This window comes from Mya arenaria, chromosome 1 (assembly GCF_026914265.1).
Source record: "Mya arenaria isolate MELC-2E11 chromosome 1, ASM2691426v1".
Lineage (NCBI taxonomy): Eukaryota > Metazoa > Mollusca > Bivalvia > Myida > Myidae > Mya > Mya arenaria.
The window spans coordinates 6,543,471-6,568,599 of record NC_069122.1 but is presented as its reverse complement, the minus strand read 5'-3'; the positions used below and the strand labels follow the sequence as shown (position 1 = coordinate 6,568,599).

Sequence of the window (25,129 nt, the reverse complement as noted above, 5' to 3'; positions counted from 1 at the left end):
AAAGTCAAAGTCCCCGCTATTCCGCGGACCTGGGGGGGGGGGGGGGTCGTGGTTACAATTGACTGGTACATTACATAAATCTACAAGAAAATGGTGTATACCAATACACTTATATTTAATATGAACAAAATTACTTAAAATGCCAAACCACTTTGTCGTCTTTCACCTCCAATAAATATATCAATAGGACAGCGGCTTCTATTGAATGCATTTACCTTAAGCCGTTACCTTCAATTATTGACGTGAAGTTTTAGTCTAATGTTTAACAATTCAATAATATGGATCCGCACAGAAATAAAACCATTGATTTTTACCTAGGCGGCTTAAACTACCTTGCTTTGATTGTACGTATATCCAGTGTGTACGGAGCAGGTATGGCTCCAATACTTTGATAACATCTGTAGTTTTTGTTTGACAGATATGCATTATAAATACTTTCAGTTTGTTTTATTTCATTTATCTGTGGCCTTTATCTAACGAGTCTTTGAATAATTGCGTTGCCTTTGGAGTTACGGTGTTAAAAGTAAATGGTTTATATTGAAGGGATATACTTTTAACAATTCTGTCACATAGTGTCTCAGACTTACTTAAACTCATCGACTTCAACCATTTGAGAGTTTAAATTTAAGGATTGTAATAAGAAATCATCAAAGCTCGTATGATAATAAAAGCAAATGACATTACAACATTAAGTGTGAGTGTAGTTCTTGTTGGGATGTAGACTGTGTTTCGGATATACCCTATTACCGGATAAATGTGGGAGCAGCCTGGATCAACTATGATAGAGGATGTATGATGTTAAATATGACAAGCTTACGACCGTTTTCCTCACATCGCTCGCTCTTTCGGTAAGAAAATGTGGATAAACAAATGTTAGTCACAATAGTCAGTGATATTCTCTACCAAAAATGTCTACCGCAATTGCAACATTTAAAAAATACTGCCTTTTTCACAGAAGTGGTACCAAATATTTTAAATCATTTCAGTTAATTAATTTCAGATTTCATTTTGTCAATGGAATATCGTAAATTCATTCCTTAAAGCTGCACTCTCACAGATTGACCGTTTTGACAACTTTTATTTATTTATTTTTGTTTTGGAATGAGTCAATTTTTGCGTAAATTTCTGGAAACCAGTGGTATTAGACTGCTGACAAACGATCAGATCTCTGCATTTCATATTTACGTTCGGAAATGAATGTTTCATGGTTAAAGTGTTACTAACGCCTTAAGAAAAATGAGTTTTTTTGAACGTACTTAATATAAAATAATATATAAATGCGATCTGATAAATAAGGAAAAAAAAGCCAAAACGGCCAATCTGTGAGAGTGCAGTTTCAGGATGTCTTTCAGTAAAGAAGTCCCATTTCTAGCAACGTCCCAACAATCAATGCTTCACATATTTGGCTTTAACACAGTTTAAAGTTTCACAATTAAATACGCTCTGGCTACATTCACAAAGAGGTGAGAAAACGCACTATTAGTTCATGATGGTGATGCTGATATGGGCAACACTTAGGCCGGTGTGTGTTTCCTGGTTTGAACTTTTGGCGTTCTTTCTGAGAGGACAGGAAACCCGCCCCTATTGTCGGACTTGATCCAAAGTTCATTTTGAATGATGTCTACATGACATTGTATTTGTCTTTTATCAGTGTATTTATGAAATTTAACGGAGGAAAGAACCGTGGTTGCTGACGACGGATTTATTCTCTCATAAGAGAAGCCCTACATATAAACACCAATAGTCTAATTATCACGATTTTCTAGACTTCCTTACATATCATAGTATAGCTTTATTATTATGATGTTACCTGAAGAAATAGTCTTACACCAAAATTGTATAAGTCTGGCATACCAATTTACACACAATATGTATCTATATATTTCACCATATTACATGTGCTCGTTTTAACACCAAGTATTTTTTTTTGCAAAACTTTAAGTGAATACGTTCAGTGTTTTTTTAGGCCTGATTTGGGGCCGAAATTCGGCCCCATTCCCCTCTCCAAAAAGTATATATTTTTCCCCTATTTCAGTAAAAAATTCCCCTCCCGACGATGTCAAAATCGTCCTCTAAAATAACTTTGCCGATCGTAATTACGGCACTTTTCAATACGGTAAACGCAGTTTGGCGCCGCATTTTACACGTAGTGATCATACGTGCTAGTCTCCCTTGATTGATCGGTATCGTTCAAGCGCTCGGAAAATTAATTATATTACGATTATACGAAAAAACAAGCGTCCCGTCAATCTTCAAAATCAAAATGTCGCACAACGCGAAATTTTACACCAAAAAGATTGACAAATAGGCTGCTGCCGGCTCGAAGAAGATAGATGTTTTATTTAAACAATCTTGTATGTCTATTGCGCCTGCTAGCAGCAGCACCAGCGTTTGTAGCACTTCTTAAACCAGCTCTGAAACTTTCAGTGATGATAAATCTCATTCGGATTGCGGTGAATCGTCGTCTGATAGTGATAATGAAAGGTGCGTCTTATAAGAATATGTATGAGAGTGCCAAAAGAACTGTCAGCAGGGGACATTGCCAACATAATCAACCTTTACAATATGAAACAAAGAGATATTGCTTTGTAGATTGCTTTCACTTTCACTTTGATCTTGTTGTGTATATGCATATGATCAATTTATTAAAGAGGAAGGCAAAGCTTTAATGATTTTTGCATTTATACATTTTCCCCTTTTTGCCCTTTTACGACGCGATTTTCCCCTCCTGACGGGCCCTGGCCCCATTCCCCTAAAAGTGAAAAAAAAACACTGACGTTCAATTTCTTTCGATTTGGAAAACCCCTCAAGTTCACATCCATAATTCAACGTGACAGTTTGAAATTATAAGGTTTAGTATTATTGATAAGAACATTTAGTGCCTGTAGACCCTTCACTAAAATGGTTTCTAGGTTTAAAATAAAAGATCCGGTAAAGTTAAAAACAGTACCAACGTAATTCAAATTATTAACCGTTTCAATGTTTTTAGTGTCGTATAACCATTTTCGTTGTTACGTACTTTGCCCTTTTACGAAAACCCTTGAACATTGTTATATCTATATTTACTTATAGACCCATTTAATACAGTATTCATGTTACTATTTTTAGACTATAGTGTAGGTCGTCAACATTCCTTTCCCCAAAATAACCATATCATCAGCAAGTAACATCAGAATAAAAGTAATATCGTCACGGACCTATAAAGCATGGATTGGCAACTGCCCCATATCGGTGAAACGATAAGAAATAATAATTTACCCACAATCCTTAGCGCGCACTCGGCAAATATCGAAAAATTCCGCCGAATCTCCGATCGGTGATTAACGGCAATCTTCGGTTATTTCCGCCAACTCTGCTAATAATGCCTTGTTCGTTATAGATTTAATTATAATTAATAACTGTGATTTTAATCAGATTCCATTGGACTATTATCAACTCAAATAAAAGTACCACGCATTTAAGTCAATTTTAATTAATGTTTTCCCACATGTATATATTCGGCCGATGTCGGACGTCTCGAAAATGACCACACGGTAAGATCTCGGAATGAAATCCCGCTGCACGCGTGAGTTTGAGATGATCGCATTAACACAGATGAGAGTTGCCAATCCATGGTTTATAGGTCCATGATATCGTCAATCGTAAAACCGCATAGCGGATAATCTTCTAAAAATAGCTAAAGTCATTAACTTATGTTATGAAAATATAAGTTGTAGTGGGTATGGGCAACGTTTGGTCATAGTTTATATACTTCATGAATTTATAATCATCAACGTCGCTATTTTGTAAATTATACTCGTACATACCGTTTCAATGTCTGATTCATACACAAGAAAACGTTCAAATATGGAGGCAACCCTGCTCCGACGAATTTATGAAATTTTGCATTTTCGTCCCTAAAACGAGTCATCAAAACTGTTTAGTGGTCAGCATTTTTTGTCCAATGGAAAGGCGATATTTTCAAGTTTCCCAAACAGATTTATTTCAGTAGATCAGCAGGCCCACGTTTATTTATTTAAATCAGGTGAAACGATAGATATAAACCGTGTTTAGTAGGAAGTTAACACAATTAAATGTAGACCACTAAAAAGTTAAAGATTGTTTATGTCTCATCGAATCATTTATTTTTGTAAGTACATACTAACAACTGCCAATCGATTGCAAAATATGCGTTATAGTCATATGTGGAATTTTAGATCTAATTAAATGGTTAAATTACAATTTTGATAACTTTGAACGAACATCAAGTGGTATGAGTATTTCACGAAGCAGTATTTGAGTATTATTGTTATTGTTCAGCCATACGTTCATAAAATCATGAGTTATTTTGTTCTTAAAAGTTGGCAATAACAATGTTTATTTGGACCAGAAATAATACAATAACCTGTACTTACCGGTTTAAAGAACCCTGTTGACTTTAAGATGTATACAATTTTACAAAAATATAATGTTGACAGACTGTTGGTGCACGAAATGCATACATATTTGAATTAATCACTTCCTGATATCAATGATTTGACATTGAATTCAGCTCACATTTCACATTGTTCACATTTTTGGGTATTTTCAAATCAGTTTCGGGTTTTAAAGATTAAATACTTTGATTCTTATAACGCAAGCATTGATTCTTTTTCTTAAACATCCGTGAGGGTTTCAAATTTCTTGCAAAGTCAATTTTGCCATTGGAAATTGGGTCATATTTCGAAAAATTCCAAAATTCCCCAGAAAAAAGACTGCCTTTTTAAACTAATCTTTTAACAATGGCATGATGTTGAATGTTTTATAAAAAGGGCACACTATACAATTAATGCAACAACAACAAAATAATATTAATGCATTATTATGATTAACTTTTTTACTTTAAAGCTGCACTCTCACAGATATACCATTTTTACAACTTTTTTTATTTTTTGTCTTGGAAAGAGCAAATTTTTACGTAAATATCTGCAACCCAATGATGTAAGATTGCTGACAAAACATCAGATCGTAGATTTTCATCCGTTCGAAAATGAATGTTTTATGGCTTAAACCGTTAATAACGGTTTAAGAAAAATGCATAAAACATCAATTTTTGAACTTAAATATAAAAATCTGCGATCTTATTTTTGTCAGCAGTCTTAGCACTGTAGCACTGGTTTCCGTGGATTTTCGCAAAAAATGGCTCGATCCAAGACAAAAAATAAAATAGTTATCAAAACGTTCAATCTGTGAGAGTGCAGCTTTAAAATCACGACCGATTTTACGATAAAAGCTTAATCAATTGAAAAAGTACAAAATTGGATTCTTAACTACGTGCACATCTATCAATGGCGAGAAAATATTATTTAAATAACGCTTTTAAAGCTATGATTCATGAGACGTCATACCTAAAGCGTGTATATAATAACAGTACTTAAAGTCAAATTTACTCAATATTAGCATGTTTGAAGCCATAAAACATTAATTTACGAACGGAAATATCAAAATCTACGATCTGATTTTTTGTCAGCAGTCTTATATCATTGATTTGCAGATATTTACCCGAAAAATTGCTCATTCCAAGACGAAAAAAGTTGTAAAAATGGTATATCTGTGAGATTGCAGCTTTAAACGAATTACGAACATATTTATAGAAGGCAAATGGAGTCATTCAGCAAAGAACTTTGGTCAGACCAGTGAAAATAAAAGACTGATACCATATGTATATTGACATTTTTTAAAAGAACTAAACATGCCTTATTGTAAAAAGCAACACAGATTTTTTCTACTCTTTTAGTCATATCTGACAGAAGATTATTCCTTAGAAGTATACGGTGTATATAAGTATATATTCGATCCTCCGTCATTCGATTTGGAAAATCCTTCGTCTTTGAGACAAAAATCGGTAAATGTATATTCATATTGGGGTACAATATACAGTGTGTATACCACGTGATAAATTACGTCATATATGCTATGTCCGAAGGCAGCATTTAGCTGAAAATAAACACTTAAATCAAAGATAACTTTTCTTTTACACCACCATTTTAAATGAAATAAAGGCCAGTCTATGCCGCTTATAGAGCTCCGCATTTGTTTTATTACCGAAGTTTGATAAAGTCATTAGTTTCATCAAACACTTCGACAAACCTGTTTCCAAAATCATGTTTTGACAGTGCTCCGTCAGACGGCCGTATTGTGAAAAGGTTTGTCGAAGTGTTTAAAGAAATTAAACTCGCAATCAAACTATGGTTAAAGGCCGAAGGCAGGGCTCCGTAAGCGGCGTAGACTGCGCTTTCTTTCATTTAAAATGGTGAAGAAATAGTGAAGTTATCTTTGTTTAAAGTCTTTTTTTCAAATCAAAATATTGCCTTCCGACGTAGCATTTATGACACAATTTATCACGTGGTATACACACACTGATATACAAAATTACTTTTAAGACACGCTTTAAGTAAAGGTTATACTTCATGTTTAACAAATTAAACGTATTTATACGTATATTGTACAAACGGTCACTGTCGCCCCCTTTGTGCTAAACTCGTTTAAAATGGGATTAGCAAGGGTATTTTGCGCGTATTTGTAAAAATATGTATTGATATGCGTCTTAGTTGTATTATAAAATTGGTAAACTCTTATAGCCCTTACTAGAGTGGCAATGCACTTGTATGTACTGTTTATTAAATGTACAAATTAAAATAAAATAAAAAAAAATATTATATAGTGTGACGTGACAGCCCAATATATGGATCGACAATAGTCAGAGCTGTGGGACTACTCTAGATGTCATTCATCGCAGGTCTTTGTGACGAGGTGGGGGTAAAATTAATCCATTGACTTCAAAATTTGATTAAGTCACACTGGTGGATGTCACGGGGTCAAGTCATCTAGCCGCGATTATAGCGCGCGGGTAGACCTTTAAATTAAGAAAAGAAGAAGGTATACCATGAAACGAAATAGAGTGCACGGAAAACTTGGCGCTTATCCGCCTGTCTGAAACATTCAACAATAACAAAAACAATCTAGTCTGCAAGCACTTTACCGGGAAGTTACATTTGGTAATAATTTACCTTTTCAAATATCTCATCCCGAAAGGAGGTGTTGTTCAAACAAACCATGAATAAAACCCAAGATACGACTATCTTAAATAAATACAGAACTCTCAAAGTTTCTCCTTTATTGTACTCAAACTAGAGCCATTTTTAAGCGATTAAACGGCAATATTTATTTGAGTGGTGAAATTTACTTAAGGCGACATTCAATATTATCTTTACCTATAATTAGGGATTATGTTTTCTGTTATAAATCTCATTAAGAAGGGAAACGAAAACAGTTATGTTTATTTAACCTCACACGGCTTTTCCGTCGTAAAGTACATTTAAGTCGTTAATATAAAAATGCAACAAATTTCATATCAACCTCGTCTGCACACGGTAACACAAGCGCCGAGAAACCCATCGCTCGTCTGCACATGGTAACACAAGCGCCGAGAAACCCATCGCTCGTCTGCACATGGTAACACAAGCGCCGAGAAACCCATCGCTCGTCTGCACATGGTAACACAAGCGCCGAGAAACCCATCGCTCGTCTGCACATGGTAACACAAGCGCCGAGAAACCCATCGCTCGTCTGCACACGGTAACACAAGCGCCGAGAAACCCATCGCTCGTCTGCACACGGTAACACAAGCGCCGAGAAACCCATCGCTCGTCTGCACACGGTAACACAAGCGCCGAGAAACCCATCGCTCGTCTGATGTTTTTTTCAGTCAAAGAAAGGGAGCAAATGTCAAAAATTATTACAACAAGAGTTATTGGTCTTGCTCTGCATGCGAATAATGTCTCTGTCAACATGCACCGAGTTTCATATCATTAACTTGAATGTATTTTGTCTTTGAATTATGACGAAGGCTGAACAAAATAAATAAACAACACGGTTTTCAACGGAAAAGACATTAGGTCAGAAACAATAACATAGTTTTGAGCGGAAAAGGCAATATGTCAGAAACAATAACATAGTTTTGAATGGAAAAGGCAAAAGGTCAGATACAAAAAAATAGTTTTGAGCGGAAAAGGCAATATGTCAGAAACTATAACATAGTTTTGAATGGAAAAGGCATTAGGTCAGAAACAATAACATAGTTTTGAGCGGAAAAGGCATTAGGTCAGAAACAATAACATAGTTTTGAATGGAAAAGGCATTAGGTCAGAAACAATAACAAAGTTTTGAATGGAAAAGGCATTAGACCAGAAACAATAACACAGTTTTGAATGGAAAAGGCATTAGGTCAGAAACAATAACATAGCGTTGAATGGTCAGGGCATTAGGTCAGAAACAATAACATAGCTTCGAATGGAAAAGATTAGGTCAGAAACAATAACATATATTTGAATGGAAAAGGCATTTAGTCAGAAACTTTATCATAGATTTGAATGGAAAAGGCACTAAGTCAGAAACAATAACATAGCGTTGAATGGACAGGGCGTTGGTTCAGAAACAATAACATAGCTTTGAATGGAAAAAGCATTCAGTCAAAAACAATTACATAGCTTTGAATGGAAAAGACATTAGGTCAGAAACAACAACATAGCTTTGAATGGAAACGGAAAAGGTCAGAAACAACAACATAGATTTGAATGGACAAGGCACTAGGTCAGAAACAATAAAATAGATTTGAATGGAAAAGGACTTAGGTCAGAAACAACAACATAGCTTTGAATGGAAAAGGAACAGGTCAGAAACAACAACATAGATTTGAATGGACAAGGCATTAGGTCAGAAACAATAACATAGTTTTGAATGGAAAAGGCATTAGGTAAGTCACAGCAACGTAGAATTAAACGAACAAAAGGTCAGATAAACTAACCTACATTTGATGTGAATTGGAAATAGGTCAGAAGCAACAATATAGTTATGAACAGAAAGAGCAATCGGTCATAAACAACATCATTTTAAAGGGTAAACGAAAAGGTTTAAAGGTCAAAAACAACAACATAGTTTTAAACTCAGCATGTACGCGTCTTTCACATGTAGCAACTATCGCAGATGTGTTCGAAAAGGATTAAAACTTAGTAAGATTTATTTGCCTACTGCCAAGAAAAAAAATCAGGGACTGGTAAAAAATATAGGGTAGGTCGGAAGCCGGATGCAAACATGTTTTGTAAGACCTAACCATTACCTTTAATCAATATGCATTCTTTTAAAAGGGTCATTATGCATGCGCGTTTGGCATGTTCTTCTAATTAAAAAGATAATAGTAGCCATGCACTCCTGGTACAGTAAATTATTGAACAAGGTGGAATAGAATATAAACCCTGTTATCTTCTCCCAGTCAATCGAAAATCTTTCCATCAATGAATTTTACCTTTTACCCCATTCATCTCAATGTTATCATAAGGACTTCAGAAGATATCGATTATATCGATATCTAGCTCTGAGAGCGGTTCAAGATCTAATATATCAAACAGTTCTGATTCTTGATGTCAAACAAACAGAACTGTTTCTTGATGACATTGTGACAGACCTATGCGAGGCCATGTATAATTGATCTTATGTTGAGGTTTCAGACTACTTATCAATGTTCTTATACCTTTTAATGTAAATAAGCCACTTTTAGACTGAAAAAATGCCAATTCATATGACAACTATTCCTTTTCTTAAAATTGCGGTCAAATCCAATAAAAAGGTATGTCATGTTTCCGTTTAGGAATTTCAATCGTTTTGATGTTAAGCACCTTAATTTTTTTAATTAAATCATTTGCATTAGGTCGGAAGTAAGCTAAAGTATAATCCAGCAGAAAATAATCTCTGAGATATTCCTATTTTATTTCTTTTTGGTTGTAGTTATTGCTATTGAACTGAATTCAAAGTATAACAACTGTTCATAATTTTCATTACTCAGACTTTAACCACATAATCATTTACCTAAAGTAGTATTCTCAATTTCAAATATAGAGAGTGCAACCTGGACCACATCCGGGAACTTGACATTCAGTTACAACGTACCTTTAAATAGCGTGCCTTTAGAAACCCCTCCAAAATGATTTTCTAGACCATCAATAATACGTACCTTTAAATAGCGTCATAGAGTGCCTTTAGAAACACCACCAAAGTGATTTTCTAGACCATCAATAATTTAGATAAAAATTGTTTGAGTCAAGACAGTGAAAAGTTTAATGTGGTATTGTATGGATATGTATGATCGCATGCTGTTAGATCTACTGATAAACTGTGTTGTCATGATCATCTCTACATACACAAATGGTTGTAATTGCAATTATTACAGACTGAGATTGAGATTTGATTTAAGTATTTTCGTGAAATTGAGGCATGTATCCGTCTATTCACGCTATTAAACGATACAGACGTCAGCTATAAATTGACGCCAGTATCATATCTTTACGCATTTGTTAGTCATGAGCAGAGAGGTTTCGAATGTGTCCTTGTTCATGTGCAATCACAAATATATTTTGTTGACAAAACATAATATATTAATCAATTTCATTATGCCAGGCACGTGCAAACCTTGCCTTTCCAAAAATCAGCAAAATCATGTTAAGCAAACATTACAGTGTGCCATCAAACAGTGTTATCTTGTACGAAATATCAATACGTGTTAATACATAATGACTATTATATAGGAGCAAATCGAGAATACCGACTAAATGTTTTCTTTGCAAACACAGATGTTTCCTGTATTATTCTTTTTAGCGCCATAATGTTACCTTGGTGATCAGCTACCTGATATTGATAGTAATCAAGGCAACATAATCTAAATTGAGAAAGAAATATTAGAGCTTAAATATGCATATAAATACTGATGTTTTCTAAAAGGCTCGTCTGACAAGCCATCGTAATCATGTCGCGTGCTTGGTCTGAATATGAAATTCAAAAGTCAGTACATGGTTTCACTATGTTGTCCAAGAAGTATACATATAAATATAAACACCTAGGTATTATGTAAGGTTCATTCGAACTATCTTCATGTCACGTTCTTGGTCTTAATAGGAATCATAATTATACAGTCTATATATATGGTATCACTTAGCCCTGAAGTCGCCAAGACAGAAGTATATGCTGACTTGCAGCAAAGAAACAGTATTGTGTTCGTGTTAAAAATGTTCGTTCGTCTGTCCACGTTCTTGCCTTCTCTCCATAATGTCAAGTCAGTGCATTATTATAATAACCTAACCAATTTTGAAAAATATGCACCCGTCAATAGTTTGCCCACTCTTGGTGGGGGTGGGGAAGGGTACGGTTCGGTGATTGACATACATACATACGAGAATTTAGACAGTATGGTTTTGACTGACCTGTTTGGACTGTTTAGAACGTGACCCTGGAAATAAACTTGGCTGAGATTTACGATGTTATTAATGCTTGGCACATCCCCGACCCTCGGGATTTCCACAATCAGATAGCCTTCAGGTCGTGATATTCTCTGTCAACATAAAATAGCTTTAAAAGGCGTTACCAGAGTAGCATAAAAGCTTCATTTTGAAATGTTCGAAATTCTATAACAAATATCAGGCAATTTCAGTCTATTGATATCGTTCAATGACACCCTTTGTACAGCAAGTAGTTCTCTTTTTTCAATGCATTCTCACGTCACCCTTGAACTAAATAGATCATTATGTCTTATCAAAAGACTTGGGCTTTCAGAAACTTACAGATAATTTGTGGGATAAATCTTTATGTCAATATTATAAATCAATGTTCATGAAATAACTGCGTGACATAGTTAATATGACAGACACAAGTTTGGAATGTTAAGAGAAGCATAATTTATATTTGTTTTATAAATCTCGAAAAATGACAAAAAGAGGATTTTTCAAATTTTCTGTTCAATAATTGTACGTAGATCGTTTCCGTGGACTATGTCGAATGCACCAAAAATAGTTTCATAATATATTTCAGTCATTCTTTTTTTCTACACTTTTTTGTCAAAAAGTGCCAGTGATGATATGGTAGCACAGCCTTGGTGTTTGTATCTTTGTTTGGGCAAATGGCAACCAAGGATTTTTCGGATTGTCTGTTCATAATTTTACGTATATCGTTTGTATGGATTCTGTCGAATGCACCAAAAAATAGTTTCATAGAGTATATTTCAGTCATTCTTTTTTCCACACGTTCTTGTTAAAAGTGGTAAAATGGTAGCACAACCTTGGTGTTTACAACTATGTTTGGACCCATGGCAATCGAAGATTTTTCAAATTTTCTGTTCAATAACTTTACATGGATTGATTCTGACGAATGCATCAAAAAACACCAAATATAAACTCAACTCAACACTGTTATTGCATGAAACATTTATGCATGTTCGTAGCAGTTACAACATATGCAAAGACATGAATTAAGGCAGCAAATTGTTATAACAGAAGAGCAAAACAAAATTAAGGATAAAAGGGAAAACAAATAGTTTCTTAAGTTGTTTGCATTGTATATACACATTGACGGGTTAATTTGAGTTTTTTTTCTCGAAATTTCGGATAATAAATTGTCAAATTTTTGCTTTGTTGACAACGTGATATAATATCTTTATATTTACCTCGTGAACACCGAAAGTAAATATTAGACTCGTGGATCCGCCACTCGTGAAATATAAATTTCGGTGCTCACTCAGTGAAATATAGAACGATCTTACACTGAAACAAACAATTATGCTCTATTTATTCAACACTTGAGTTTAACTTAGGAAATGTATAAAAATCGCAGGAAACACACACACACAATGTTTTTTTCCTTATACAACGTAAACATCAGCATCTGTTAATGGGCAGTTTCCCGACCAAGGTTATAAAATCACATCAGAACAATTATATCCCCAACAGGATTTCAGAACGCTTAACTAACAGAGCAGACGTCACACAGAAACAATTGACTGCACGAGAGTAAGTGATCAAAGTGAATATTAATGTATGCTGGGTAATCATAAGTCGTTTGTGATCAAAAGAAAAACTAATATTATGAAATGTGAGCGAAGTTGTCACAGATTTCCAGTCGGAATGCATGTTTTGCCTGCCTGCTTCTAGTATTGATTACACGAGTACAGCGTTACCATGTCATTCTACCGTTCAGCTAGTTTCCACTTCCTTTTAATTATCGATATTTATTTTCTGCCCATACATATTTAAGTCATATATATTCATGGTCGTATATATTAATCACGCAAGATTGTATCTGTCATTTTAAGATTCATCGTTTTTGCGAGCTACTTGAATAGTCTATAGTTTGTAAACACGTGTACTATCCTCTGTTTTCTGCAAACTACACGTGTAGGTTTTGTAGGTTTTGTATTCAATGTACTATTTAAGGTACAATATCGTGTGCGTGCTACATTTTCGTCCTGTATTGTTTGCATACTTGTGTTGTTGTTTTTTCTTTTCCATAAAATTTATTCATATAAAACAAACATTAGGGTGGGGTGTATAGCGCCCCACCAAACATGCATCAAGAAAACACAATAACAAAACTAACTGAAACATATATACAAGTACAAAATATGTTTTAGAAAAGATTATTAGAGTATGTGCTGTCTGCGAACTAATGTTAGATTATGTAATGATTGAGTACTTATGTTAGATTATGTATAGTTGTCGGCGTTCTGATGTTAGGTTATGTATTGTCTGCGTGTTAATGCTATATTATGATTTGTCTACAATGCTATATCACGTGTTGTCTGCGTTTTACCTTCATGTATTATATTGTCTTTGTACTAATTGCATGTGGAATACTTTCGGTGTAATATTTTAAGTGGATTCTGCATTTCCTTCATACTGCTTAAATTATTTCATGTAATTTTTGCGTACTAATTTGAGGTTCTTTTTTGTCTTCGTACCTATTTTAAGTTATGTATATTTTGCTATCTAATTTTAAGCTTATTATGTTATGCGTGTTACTTTTCGGTCATATGCGTTTACGTCATGCGTTTATATGCGTACTACTTTCATGTCACATATTTTGCATTCTGTTTTAGGTCCTGTATATCGAACTACTTTTATGTCCAATAATATTTTTCAGGACCTATTTTTACGTGAAATATATGGTCCTTACGATTTCTATATTCGAATGGCACGGAGGGGTCAAAAGACTAGAATTCGGGATATTTTCGTTTATTTACACGCCATAACTTCTATAACGACAGACAACAGTTTTCTGTTTCTATTGAAAACGCTAAGGTTACACATAACTATATTTAAAGCAAGTTTCTTTCTGGACATATACATGTGTAAACCTTTAAACTGTTCTGCTTTCAGACATGTGCTGCGTGTGGTAACAACGGCAAGGACAGTTCCAGCTGCTGGTACTCGCTCTGGTACATATGGTAAGCACAAATTTATGTATATGCTGTTACTTGAATATTACGGGAGGTGAGCTGGTGAATACTATCAACTGGTGTTGAGAAAAAACTATTAGTACGCAAGAGGCAGTCTTTCCCTTCGTTGACGTATTCGTGTCCGGTTCTTCGGCATAAAAAACATATACGCCACTGAAATGTCCATATTCCTTAGGTTATCAGTTCTGGTGGCCATTTTGAGAAAAAGCACCTGGTCGGGTCTTGAACCAATAACAGTCGAACCCCTTTAGCTCGTACTCCCAGGGACCGGCCAAAATACTTCGACTCTCGGGTTAATCGAGCCAAGCTAATATTCAGAAAAAAAAAATCGGTCCTTTACAAAAAGTTCGAGCCAAGAAAAGAATCTAGCCTAGCGAATTCGAGCCAACGGGGTTCGACTGTACAACTGTTTCGGTTTGACTCGTTTTCTTTTGTTGTATGGATAAGGAACGGACACGTCTTTTGCATACACTTTCATGACTCATTTGTATAAAAAATATTTGCAGATTTACACAAACAACAGCGAGTAATGTTCTGTCGTTCAAATTAATAATAAATCAGTGTTTGCTTGTCTATTATCCGAAGCATAGCCTGGGGCCACTGTTGTCACTGGTGTCGGCGACGTTGTGCAAACAAAAATAAAATAGAATTTGCATTTGTTATAACTCAAAAATCGTGCAAACTATTCATACGTTGGTTTACATATTGCCTGAGACAATACGCATATGGTTAGCAAGGCCGATTACTGAAAGGCAAACAGACGACTGTTGGCGTTTACTCCGCGGCGCTCTTGTATAAGTTTACCTATCATGTTACTCCGTGTCGCTCTTGTATAATAACCTATTATGTAACTCCACGGCGCTCTTGCATAGAGTGACCTATTATGCTAGTCCGCGGCACTCTTGCATAATTACCTATTATGCTTATCCGCGGCGCTTTTTTGTAATGGCCGATTACGTTACTCCGCGGCGCTTTTGTATACTGGCCTTTTATGTTACTCCGCAACGCTCTTGTTTTATAGCCAAATATATTACTCCGCGGCGCTCTTGTATAATGGTTAATTGTGTTACTCCGCGGCGCTCTTATATAAAGACCAATTATGTTACTCCGCGGCGCTCTTATATAAAGACCAATTATGTTACCCCGCGGCGCTCTTGTATAATGACCTATTATAGACATGTACAATCACATTGCAGGTTCGTGTTAGGCCTATTCGTGGTGGTGATTCTGGTGCTCGTCGTGCTGTACGTTAAACACCGAACAAAGGAGCGGAATAGGCAGCGACGGAGAAGAAGTGAGTATCTCCCCCCCCCCCCCCAAAAAAAAAAAACGAGAAAAAAAAAACGAAAAAAAACAACAACACAAAACAACCCCACCCTCCAGATGCCCTTCACTACCCCTACCCCTATCCCTATCCCCCACTCCCAGCACATAATAAACACAACCGTGATTCCTGCAAATCAACACCGATATACCCTGAAACCAAACACAGTCCCGCCGTGATTCCGACAGGCCTTATTATCCAACCCCGATCAACTTCTCACACCTCCAGATGTGCGGCAATAGTTCATAGAACAGATGCAAAATGACTTCAAACATTAATTAAAGCTTTAATTTTGTTTCACAAAAAAAATAAATGCACCAGTGTAGTATTATAAATTGTTTAGCTGGATTCTTTGAAGTGCGCTCAAAACATGCTCAAAGAGTTATTTCAATTTCCTTTATAAAACCTTCTTTTCAATTCATGTCAGTAGGGAACAAGAAACGGCAAAATCATGAATGCAGTACCTAAATAATCTTAATACGAATAAGCCTGGAAATATAATAGGATATAGTTACCTTTGTCGTGTGAAAGGATGGACGTATGCAATTATCTCCTAGCAATTTCCCCACATGAAAAGTAAATATTGTCTGCATTACGTAAATTATATATTACCATGAGCGCAGTATTCTCTTACATAGAAATCACATGGTACTGAATTTCTTTGAGAGAATGAAACTACAACACATTTTCTTTTTTTCTTGGTTTCTAGGTTCAATACGTGCCATACGTACAGGTATTTACTGTGTACACTATTGTATGTGTATTTGTTGTAAAGTTATAGTTAAAGGTAAAGCTGTGTCTCACATCACTTATGGGGCGCAAGTCTTTCGAAACTGCTCGGCCATTTTAGATCGAAAACAACCTCGGATGTTTGCCGGTAGAAGTAATACGTATATTTTGTATTACCCGGTAGTTTAAATTAATTGCCAGTGACGTGTATTATTGCATAAATAATCAAGTTCCCAAGAGAAAAGTTAAAAAGTTTAACTGCTAAATTGAAATTATTACGCGATCTACATGGAGGGTAGTAAAACTGTAAAGATTTTTGACATTGTAAACATTCAGTTACATCCGTGGTTGTTTTCGATGGAAAATGGCCGAGGGGTTTCTGATTGGGGCCCAATTTTGAGAGCCACTCCTCAAGATATTTTGTGTAAGAAATACATTCTTGTGTATCCAATGCATAGTTGAATTACCATATTGGACAAGTACGTTTGGGGTGGGCGGCTATCCGCTAGGGACCTGGTGGTAAAAGGCAAACGGTCAAGTTCGCTATTCCGTATTTGCACAGTTCTAGTTAATAGCAAAATGTTTCCTATTAATATACAAATGGGTTGTGACCTTGACCTTGACCCTTAACCAACTAAACAATAATTAAGCGGGGCAAATAGCCCTTTTGTCGAGAAAAAGCTTTAGCATACAACCTGCATTACAACCAATGAAATTGCAGATAGGCAATCATTAAGCATTAGACTAAATCATTACGTTTTCAAATTTCGCGGGTGTTTTTAAGGTCCGCCTACTGGCACCCATCCGATAAACGCTCATTGCGTCAGATTTTGCGATGACAAAATGTCAGCCAATGAGGTTGTATTCTAATGCAGTTATATAACCAAAAGTAATATTTGAATTATTATTCAGGACTCATTCGCTACGCTCACTCCGTCCACTCTTAATCATTAAAAAGTTACTTCATGTCATCTATTACTTTTACAAAATTGCATTGTTATGTTCCACGTTATAACTGGTTGCTTAGTTCAGCTGAATTCAAACAATGGTCATTTCCCGGTACTTTTGAATGTATGCTGTATCAGCTATTATGTTAGTTTGAGAATGGTAGAAAAAGGTCAATAATAAGTACGTCACGTTAAAAGAACTTTATAGAATGAAGTTTTGCGGTTGTCAAGATAACTTAACTACCATTGCAATTTTAAAACATAAATCTGACATCTATATCGTATATAATTTGTAGAGATCATCTGACATTGATGCCAAACAGAGGCTTCTTTTAAAACAATGAAATCAACTGCTTTCATAAAATGCTTCATTTAACTAACGATTTACCAGAAAATATCGTCCGCTTGAATTTTTAATTTGTTTGAGTCATTCCATCTATTGAATGCTAAAATAGGTCATGGCCTGCTGACATATTTCTTCAGGATTATTTTACTTTTTTATAAATCACATGCCAAGTGCCACTATTACTATTGTATTATTTTTAAAGTACATGAATCATTTTGAATGATAACCTTTATAGATGACATCATGTCACATTAACTATTCACAACTTTTAACAAGCGTTTTCAACAATTCCCAAATGAACTCCGTCTTTCAATGTCTGTCAAAGCTTGGCATATTAAATTATAATGGGCTTTTAAAACGTTATAGAATTCTAGGAGTATTGAAAACAGTTAAAAGTTTCGCTGTGGTTAACATTCATTACCTTTCTCTGTGAATTGCATTGAATAGGTCATGATTATTATCTTTTGCACTTCAATGATGCGTTTCTGTCTAATGTAAGGTATTTTCACTAGCAAGTCCAGTGGGTGGGGCGTAAACTGAACCCTCCCCCACTAAATTCGTCCGAGTTTACTGTTTATTTCAATATACAAAGTGACGGGAATGTACCGGCTGGATTCAGTGGCCTCCTGTCTTAAGCGGCCACTTTGACCTTTTCCTAAAGGGGGCCACTTAATACAGGTTTGATTGGAGAAAGAGTAATAAATTACGCCCATAATGCACCATTTTGGACTAGAACTTGTCAAAAAATATCTGGGGGGAGTTCCCCCACCAGCACTTTGAACAACCAAATAAATGTCGGTTGTGTGGGAGGGTTGCAAGTCAAAAGCTTAATCTCCTTCATTACGCCCCCTCTAACGTCAATTCCTGGAGTCGCCCCTGATTTTTAAAAAGGTCTTCCTTGACCAAAACGATATGCGGCCGTTACTTGTCCAATACTTTTTTACTGCGTGATATTTACTGTCGTTCAAAAATGAGTTCCCAATAAGTGCCTAAAATTACGGTGTACTTTTGTACATAATACAGCACGTGCCATATGATGTAAACTAAACCTTTAGAACTATTTTTGTTTCTTTCTAGCAATTAAGTTGCCGATATAGCATGATAGTAAATAATTATCGTCCAGAGAATGTTCGAGTATGCAGCAAGTGCTTTGAGATGTGTTCCCATTATCATGCAATCTGTTTTGCGAAAGGTCTTCATAATGCACCAGTCATTTGTAATCACGCCCCCCCCCCAGGTCCGGGGAATAGCCGGGACTTTGACTTTCGGTCCAGCCAACCCCGGGTAAAATCCCCGCCCTGCGGGGACGAACTGATGGTTAAACCCCGGCCAAATGCCCCCGCACCCCAGAGACCCAAGGCCCAATTTCGGCTTAATTTGGCGCTATGACAAAACCACCGCGGTCACCCGGCCCTGCGGGGCCACCTGGAAAGTAAAAACACGGCCCTTTTCCCCGGCTATCCCCGGTATACCCCCGGACCTTGGGGGACCGTGGTTACAATTGACTGGTGCATAAGTTGTTTACCATCTCCCAGTCCAACCCTTTATTTTGAAATTGTATATATGCTCTAACATACTTTGTATGTTTTTTCAATAATATGTTTAAACCAATTTGTTCCAGGAAGCACACGTACTATTCCAATCCACATTGTGCCTGCGGGGCCGCCCTCCTACGCCGAGCCGAGCCATAAACCGCCATCTTACAACGAAGCAATGCAGCAGACGAGAATTTCCTCTACCCACAATCCCCAGCTCACTTCCGCTCAATCCCAGAATACCCAGGTTCCCGGCATTATACCGTACTATAACGACGATTATGGGTACCAACCACCGCGTAAGTCATATCCTTGATGGTGTTTTATTAAAATTTAGTATAATTGATAAATATAAAGTAATAAAATATTTGTAAAAACTTGAATGCCTGAGCATTTAAATGACTGAATAGAATTCGTTAACGATATTTTTTGTTAGATATTTGCCTTGTCTTTTCATCAGCTAATATCCTCTAAGATTTTGAAAAGTGGATGGTAATTTTCAATTGTGAAATACTTCATCCATATTAAAGAGTAGATTTTTGATGGTAAATTGATAACCTCATAAGTTTATTTATGAGCCTTTTGTAATAATGGTTCATTTCACCCTGTAAAGAAAATGTTGACATGCCTTATTAATAATCATTAAGGCTTTTATTGTTAACGAGTTTAATACTGGAAAGTATTGATTACATTTATAGCCGTAGAAAAGCTAGAGGCTGAAATAAAAATTCGTAAATAGCTGACCGGATGCAATTTCCTATATTCTCAGCCTTCAATATTTTTTTTATAAATTAAGAAAAAAACATATAACCATTGCTAGATATTTGAATCGGAACAGAGTGTTTGTTTCCCTTTCGTCTCATACAAACGATAACTGTTTGTTGTAGTGTAAGATCGTTTTTATTTCACTCCGAGTTGGCACCAAAAGCTATATTTCTCGAATGACGTAGCCACGGGTGAAATATAGCTATTGCTGTTCACTCTGTAAAAAATGCGACCTGACACTGAAATATTATTTTAATTATTTTGTCTTAAAAGTATACAAAATGACAGGTAATTGTAATTTCAAAAGTAGTGTGCCAAATTGTAAGTGAACATAAAGTCATGACGTCGTTGAATTTGTGTCCCAGCCTTGTATGCGCTGACGTTTCATTTAAGCGAAAGAGCGGGCTTAAATTGCAAACCAGTGAACAATATCAAATTGTTATTTTCACTGTTTGAAACAGTGAACTGTTATTTTTATTGCACTGATAAATCTCTGAACCATCGGAAAGCATTTAACAAATCAGATAAAAAATTCTAGGAATTTCATTTTTTTGCACAATAGTTTAATCTTGAAAAGAAAACTAAAATAAGTTTTTTATACCCTGACAGATAAGTTAGAACGTTTTAATGTAATTTGGTAAATTGAGTACGATTTTATGTTTTTCCAAGAGTACCATTATGGTCCTACATCGCTCACCTATCCCCAAACAATTGCGGTATTTTGCACAGTCACCATTGTCAACACAAATGTTGTTAAGCACGAATTGGGACTTAAAATTGTTAAAATATCCGGGGCGAGTACCCCCTCCCCCTGGTCAACAATTTAAACAAAATAATTTTCGGTTCTGAGAGAAGGGCGCAAGTCAAACTCTAACATAAAATCCTGGAACCGCACTGAATGTCGCTTTAAATTAATTAATTCCTCACAACTTGCACCGCTAAATAAAGGAGCGACAGGTAAATGCGAGAAGGGTTTATTTGCTCTTTATCTAATGTCACCTTTCACACTTCCATATATAAACAGCATTGTCTGTTTTGGTCGTGTGTGGAACAATATTTAGTACTATCTTTGTAAAACTAAAGTACGGGTAAATATTGCAGAGAAAGCAAGGCGGTTCGGGGAAAGGTCTTGTGTGCCGTTAACGGCCAATCAATACCAGGTCGATGGTCAAAAATAACTTCTATAGAAGTATGTTCAAAATTGGAACAACATTGATGAAAAAGGAAACTTCATAACACTTGATTGTTTAATATGTTATTACAGGGTTTGATGGCGCAATCAATTTAAAGCTGCACTCTCGCAGATTTACCATTTTTACAACTTTTATATTTTTTGTCTTGAAAGGGGCAATTTTTTGCGTATATATCTGAAGAGCAATGATATAAGATAGCTGACAAAAACTCAGATCGTAAATTTTCATATTTCCGTTCGAAAATTAATATTTTATGGCTTAAACCGTTACTAACGGTGTAAGAAAATTGCATAAAACATCAATTTTTGAACTTTTGATATAAAAATATGCGATCTATTTTTTGTCAGCTGTCTAATATAACTGGTTTCCGTGGATTTTAGCAAAAAATGGCTCCTTTCAAGACAAAAAAATAAAAAAAGTTGTCAAAACGTTCAATATGTGAGAGTGCAGCTTTAAGAAGTAGGCACCGCATAATCAATAAAATGCGGTCATTCTTGTATAATGTTAATTCAAGTAAGATAAGATAAGATAAGATAAGATAAGAAAATTGTTTATTATAGTGACATGTGTAATGGACAATATACATAATATCATGCAATATAGACAAAATATTTTATAAGTCACCTTACAACATAAATGGTAATAATTATATCAAGGTCAATTAATATGCATTATTACAAAACAGTAATGGCAGATAATACAAATTACGGATTACGTGTTTTCGTCCACGATCCCTGCTTTAAGTTTATCAACTAGCAAATGTATCTCACATTGCTGAAGCAATAAAATACATCAGGGTTCAAGGATAGTATTTTATATGCAACTTAAGTCAATCTTATGGTCATACATCATTAACTTTATGTATTGGTCAGTTGTTAATAACAAGTAATCCGATTAGCTACATCGTTCTTAGATTCAATTAAGACCAATATTAAATAATTTCATTTAGAAGAGCTCTGAAAACCAAAAATACACAAAACAGGTTACAACCACTAAATTTCTATTTAGTAATGGAAATAATACATAGATGCATTCGAAAGGCATTTGCGCTAAGAGAGTAAGTATTTAGTTTTTGACTTCTAAACGATAAGTTGGTACTGGGATGCGCCCGGCATGCCGACCTTATCGTTTAGAAAATCAAACCAAAACATAAACACTAACTAGTAAGAGAATTGCGATAATAACACTATGTGGAATAGTCATCAAACGGCAGTTTATGTTACAGGCGCGTAACCAGGCATTCTCCCATACTCCCGGGAGTACTTCCATTTTGAAAAATGAAATTTTTAAATGGCCTAAAAATGATGTTAAACTTTAAGTGGGGTACAGACCAAGTATAAAAAGAAATTCCAAATCATCAAGATCTACATCTGACGCTGTTATCGTTGATTTTTTAAGAAGCTCTATTTATTAAATAATTAACATTACATTGGATTGTTCTAAAATAATGTTTTGACATTAAAAAGTGCAAATACTCCAGATGTTTTGTGCCTTGTTTACTCACTTTAATGTGACCAGATACCCTTGATGTTGCTTCATTTCACCCAAGTTACTCGGAAATTTACGACGTCGGGAAGGGACCGCACCCAATACATGTTGCACATATCCGACAGTTTTTAAACATTCCTTGGTGGGCGTACTTGGAATTTGGCCCTAGCTACGCCCCTCTTCAAATTACAGAAACATGTTTTAAAGAAAAGCGCAACTTAATGTTTTGGAGTTTTCTTTCACAATTTCGTTTTTTTTCAGCGACCAGTATGCGGATGGTGTCGGCGATTTCCGGTTCGCCCCAGCCACTTCCGCCCTCGTATGACGTTGCCATGATGGATCGAGGTCAAGGTCACATGAATATGGTGAATGAAGGTCAACGCGGTGTGTTAGACCAAAGTCATGGTCACGGTCGACCATCCTGATGTTCTACGGCAAACTTTTTTACATGTGATATAGGGGGTGGGTAACTCAGTATTGGCTCTATGGTGAAAGGTGGTTTTTGTGGAATGGCATGTTCTGCTCAAAATCAAAACTGTGCATGACACCTTTATTGTGTGAAAGACATGTTTTTAGACAATACTTGATTTTCAGAGAAATGTGCCACTTGTTAAGACATAATCTGGAAACAATATTGATTTAATATGGACGTTACGATGTTTATTTTCTGTGACATGCATTAAAAAAAAACTTGACTATGCTTATGCGATGTACATGTATGTATGACCATTAACCTTTTTACAACTTAACTGCTATAATCAACTGTGGAATTTTCATCCGTTATGTTTGTATTGTACTGTTTGCTTGATTCACAAAGACAAAATGAACAACTTGTTATGAAAATTGGGTCAAATTGATCCTGGATTTTTTTTTTAAGATTGTGTTCATTCCAGGCAATTATTATATTTGATAAAGTCAATGTTAAAGATTTATAGAATGTATTGACCAAAATAACTCGTTTATTGTGGGCAGTTGTATAACCATTTATTTTGGTAAGTACATACGTATTACTGTTTGAGTGTTCCCGATTATATTTTGTCTACTGACTAGGCTTAGTCTATTTATTCTACCGATTCACCAGATTAATGTCATTAACAGTAGACTGCTGACTTATTAAAATAAATATACAGCAGATTTGAAGAAAAATATACTGTCGCTCCATTGGACAAAATATAAGTTCGAACACTTTTTATAGCTGTGCACTCCATTATGTTTCTGCTGTAATTGCCGAGAAACAGTATTCTCTAATGAGCACATTATTTATTTATGACCAAGTAAATGGTAAAACTATTACAAATTCTACTCATTTGAAGGGACTCACAGATTTATTGTTGGCAGCAATTTCTTTAACCTTTGCTGAAATAGAGTTATGTTACTTACATTTAACGAACTTTGAACTTTTTTGTATACTCCATACATCAGAAGACTAAATAAAGTACAAAAATGAAATACAGACAAGATGACCAAACAATTTTGAGCATGGCCATATTTACAATGTACACACAATCTGCATTATTTTAAAGGAATTACCTAGCTCTTATATGATGCTTATCATTGAAACAAGCATTTTCTGTACATTTCACGCTATATTTTTTATCTTTGTCTAACTCTATAAAATGTGAGGTAGTCCCTTTAAAGAATAAAAGATGAGTTATGTAAATTGTTTCCTAATTTCTAAGAATCATTCAAACTCATGTAAATGATATATCCTTTTCATTTTTAATTTATCAAAATTGTATTGCATGAACGTTTTATAAAGTATACACATATTTTCACTACAAGAAAGCATATTGTATATTTTTCCGTCCAATTGTGTCTCCGCCTTTAACATATCTGCCATATATTTCAAATTCTCTTCATGGCGCATTTATGTCGTAAACTTTGTATATTATATTCAATACCTAATATCGAGTGATATAATCGAAAGAAATCCAACTACTTCTATTTTTGATTTCACTTAGAAATTATAAGTCTTTCGCTTTTATCCATCGATATCCAAATTTCTTTTCCAATATTTTATCATCATGTATATTTGGTGGATACTGTCCATGTATTCGTTTCTAGTCATCTGTGTCCATATTTTGTAATTCCAAGTCAAAGAGATGCATTTTCAAAACTGTTCAAAAGACGCAACAATTTTTTATTCTTCCAATGAGTGTGTTGTTTTGTGATTAAATGTTTTAAAAAGAGACCCATGAAATGGATTTTTTTTCAATCACTTGTTTTCTTTACTGTTCTTTGTTAATTTATTAATACTAAGCGTCTTATAAATGTTGGCCTGCTATTGTGTTGTATTATTTCTAGCTTGACATACACTGTCACCAAACTTTGTTCTGTGTTTGTGTTGAAATATTGCTATAAATGTGATGTAAGAAGTATGTTTTTATGATGAATGGTTGTATATTTCTATAACCCCATTCAGAAGATTGATTATCTGTTATGGATGTTTATATTGCTGTACAAAGCAACACTGTGATAGTTGAATAAATAAAGAATTCTGACTTGAAAG

At 35.2% G+C, this 25,129-nt stretch overlaps 1 protein-coding gene across 1 annotated transcript; it reads left to right on the top strand.

Moving 5' to 3' along the window:
• Positions 1 to 247: 247 nt before the first annotated feature.
• LOC128203691 (uncharacterized) lies at positions 248 to 25,129 on the top strand. Its single transcript, XM_052905251.1, has 5 exons — positions 248 to 848; positions 14,214 to 14,281; positions 15,490 to 15,587; positions 19,261 to 19,473; positions 22,882 to 25,129. The coding sequence occupies exons 1-5, from the start codon at positions 789 to 791 to the stop codon at positions 23,043 to 23,045; spliced, it is 603 nt and encodes a 200-aa protein (XP_052761211.1). The 5' UTR covers positions 248 to 788; the 3' UTR covers positions 23,046 to 25,129.

Bases quoted from the DNA above. Each gene is read 5' to 3' on its own strand.
- LOC128203691 (XM_052905251.1), top strand. From the start codon at position 789: ATGTATGATGTTAAATATGACAAGCTTACGACCGTTTTCCTCACATCG. The intron at 15,588-19,260 runs GTGAGTATCTCC...AATTTGTTCCAG, and splicing joins TAGGCAGCGACGGAGAAGAA to GAAGCACACGTACTATTCCA. The intron at 19,474-22,881 runs GTAAGTCATATC...GTTTTTTTTCAG, and splicing joins TTATGGGTACCAACCACCGC to CGACCAGTATGCGGATGGTG.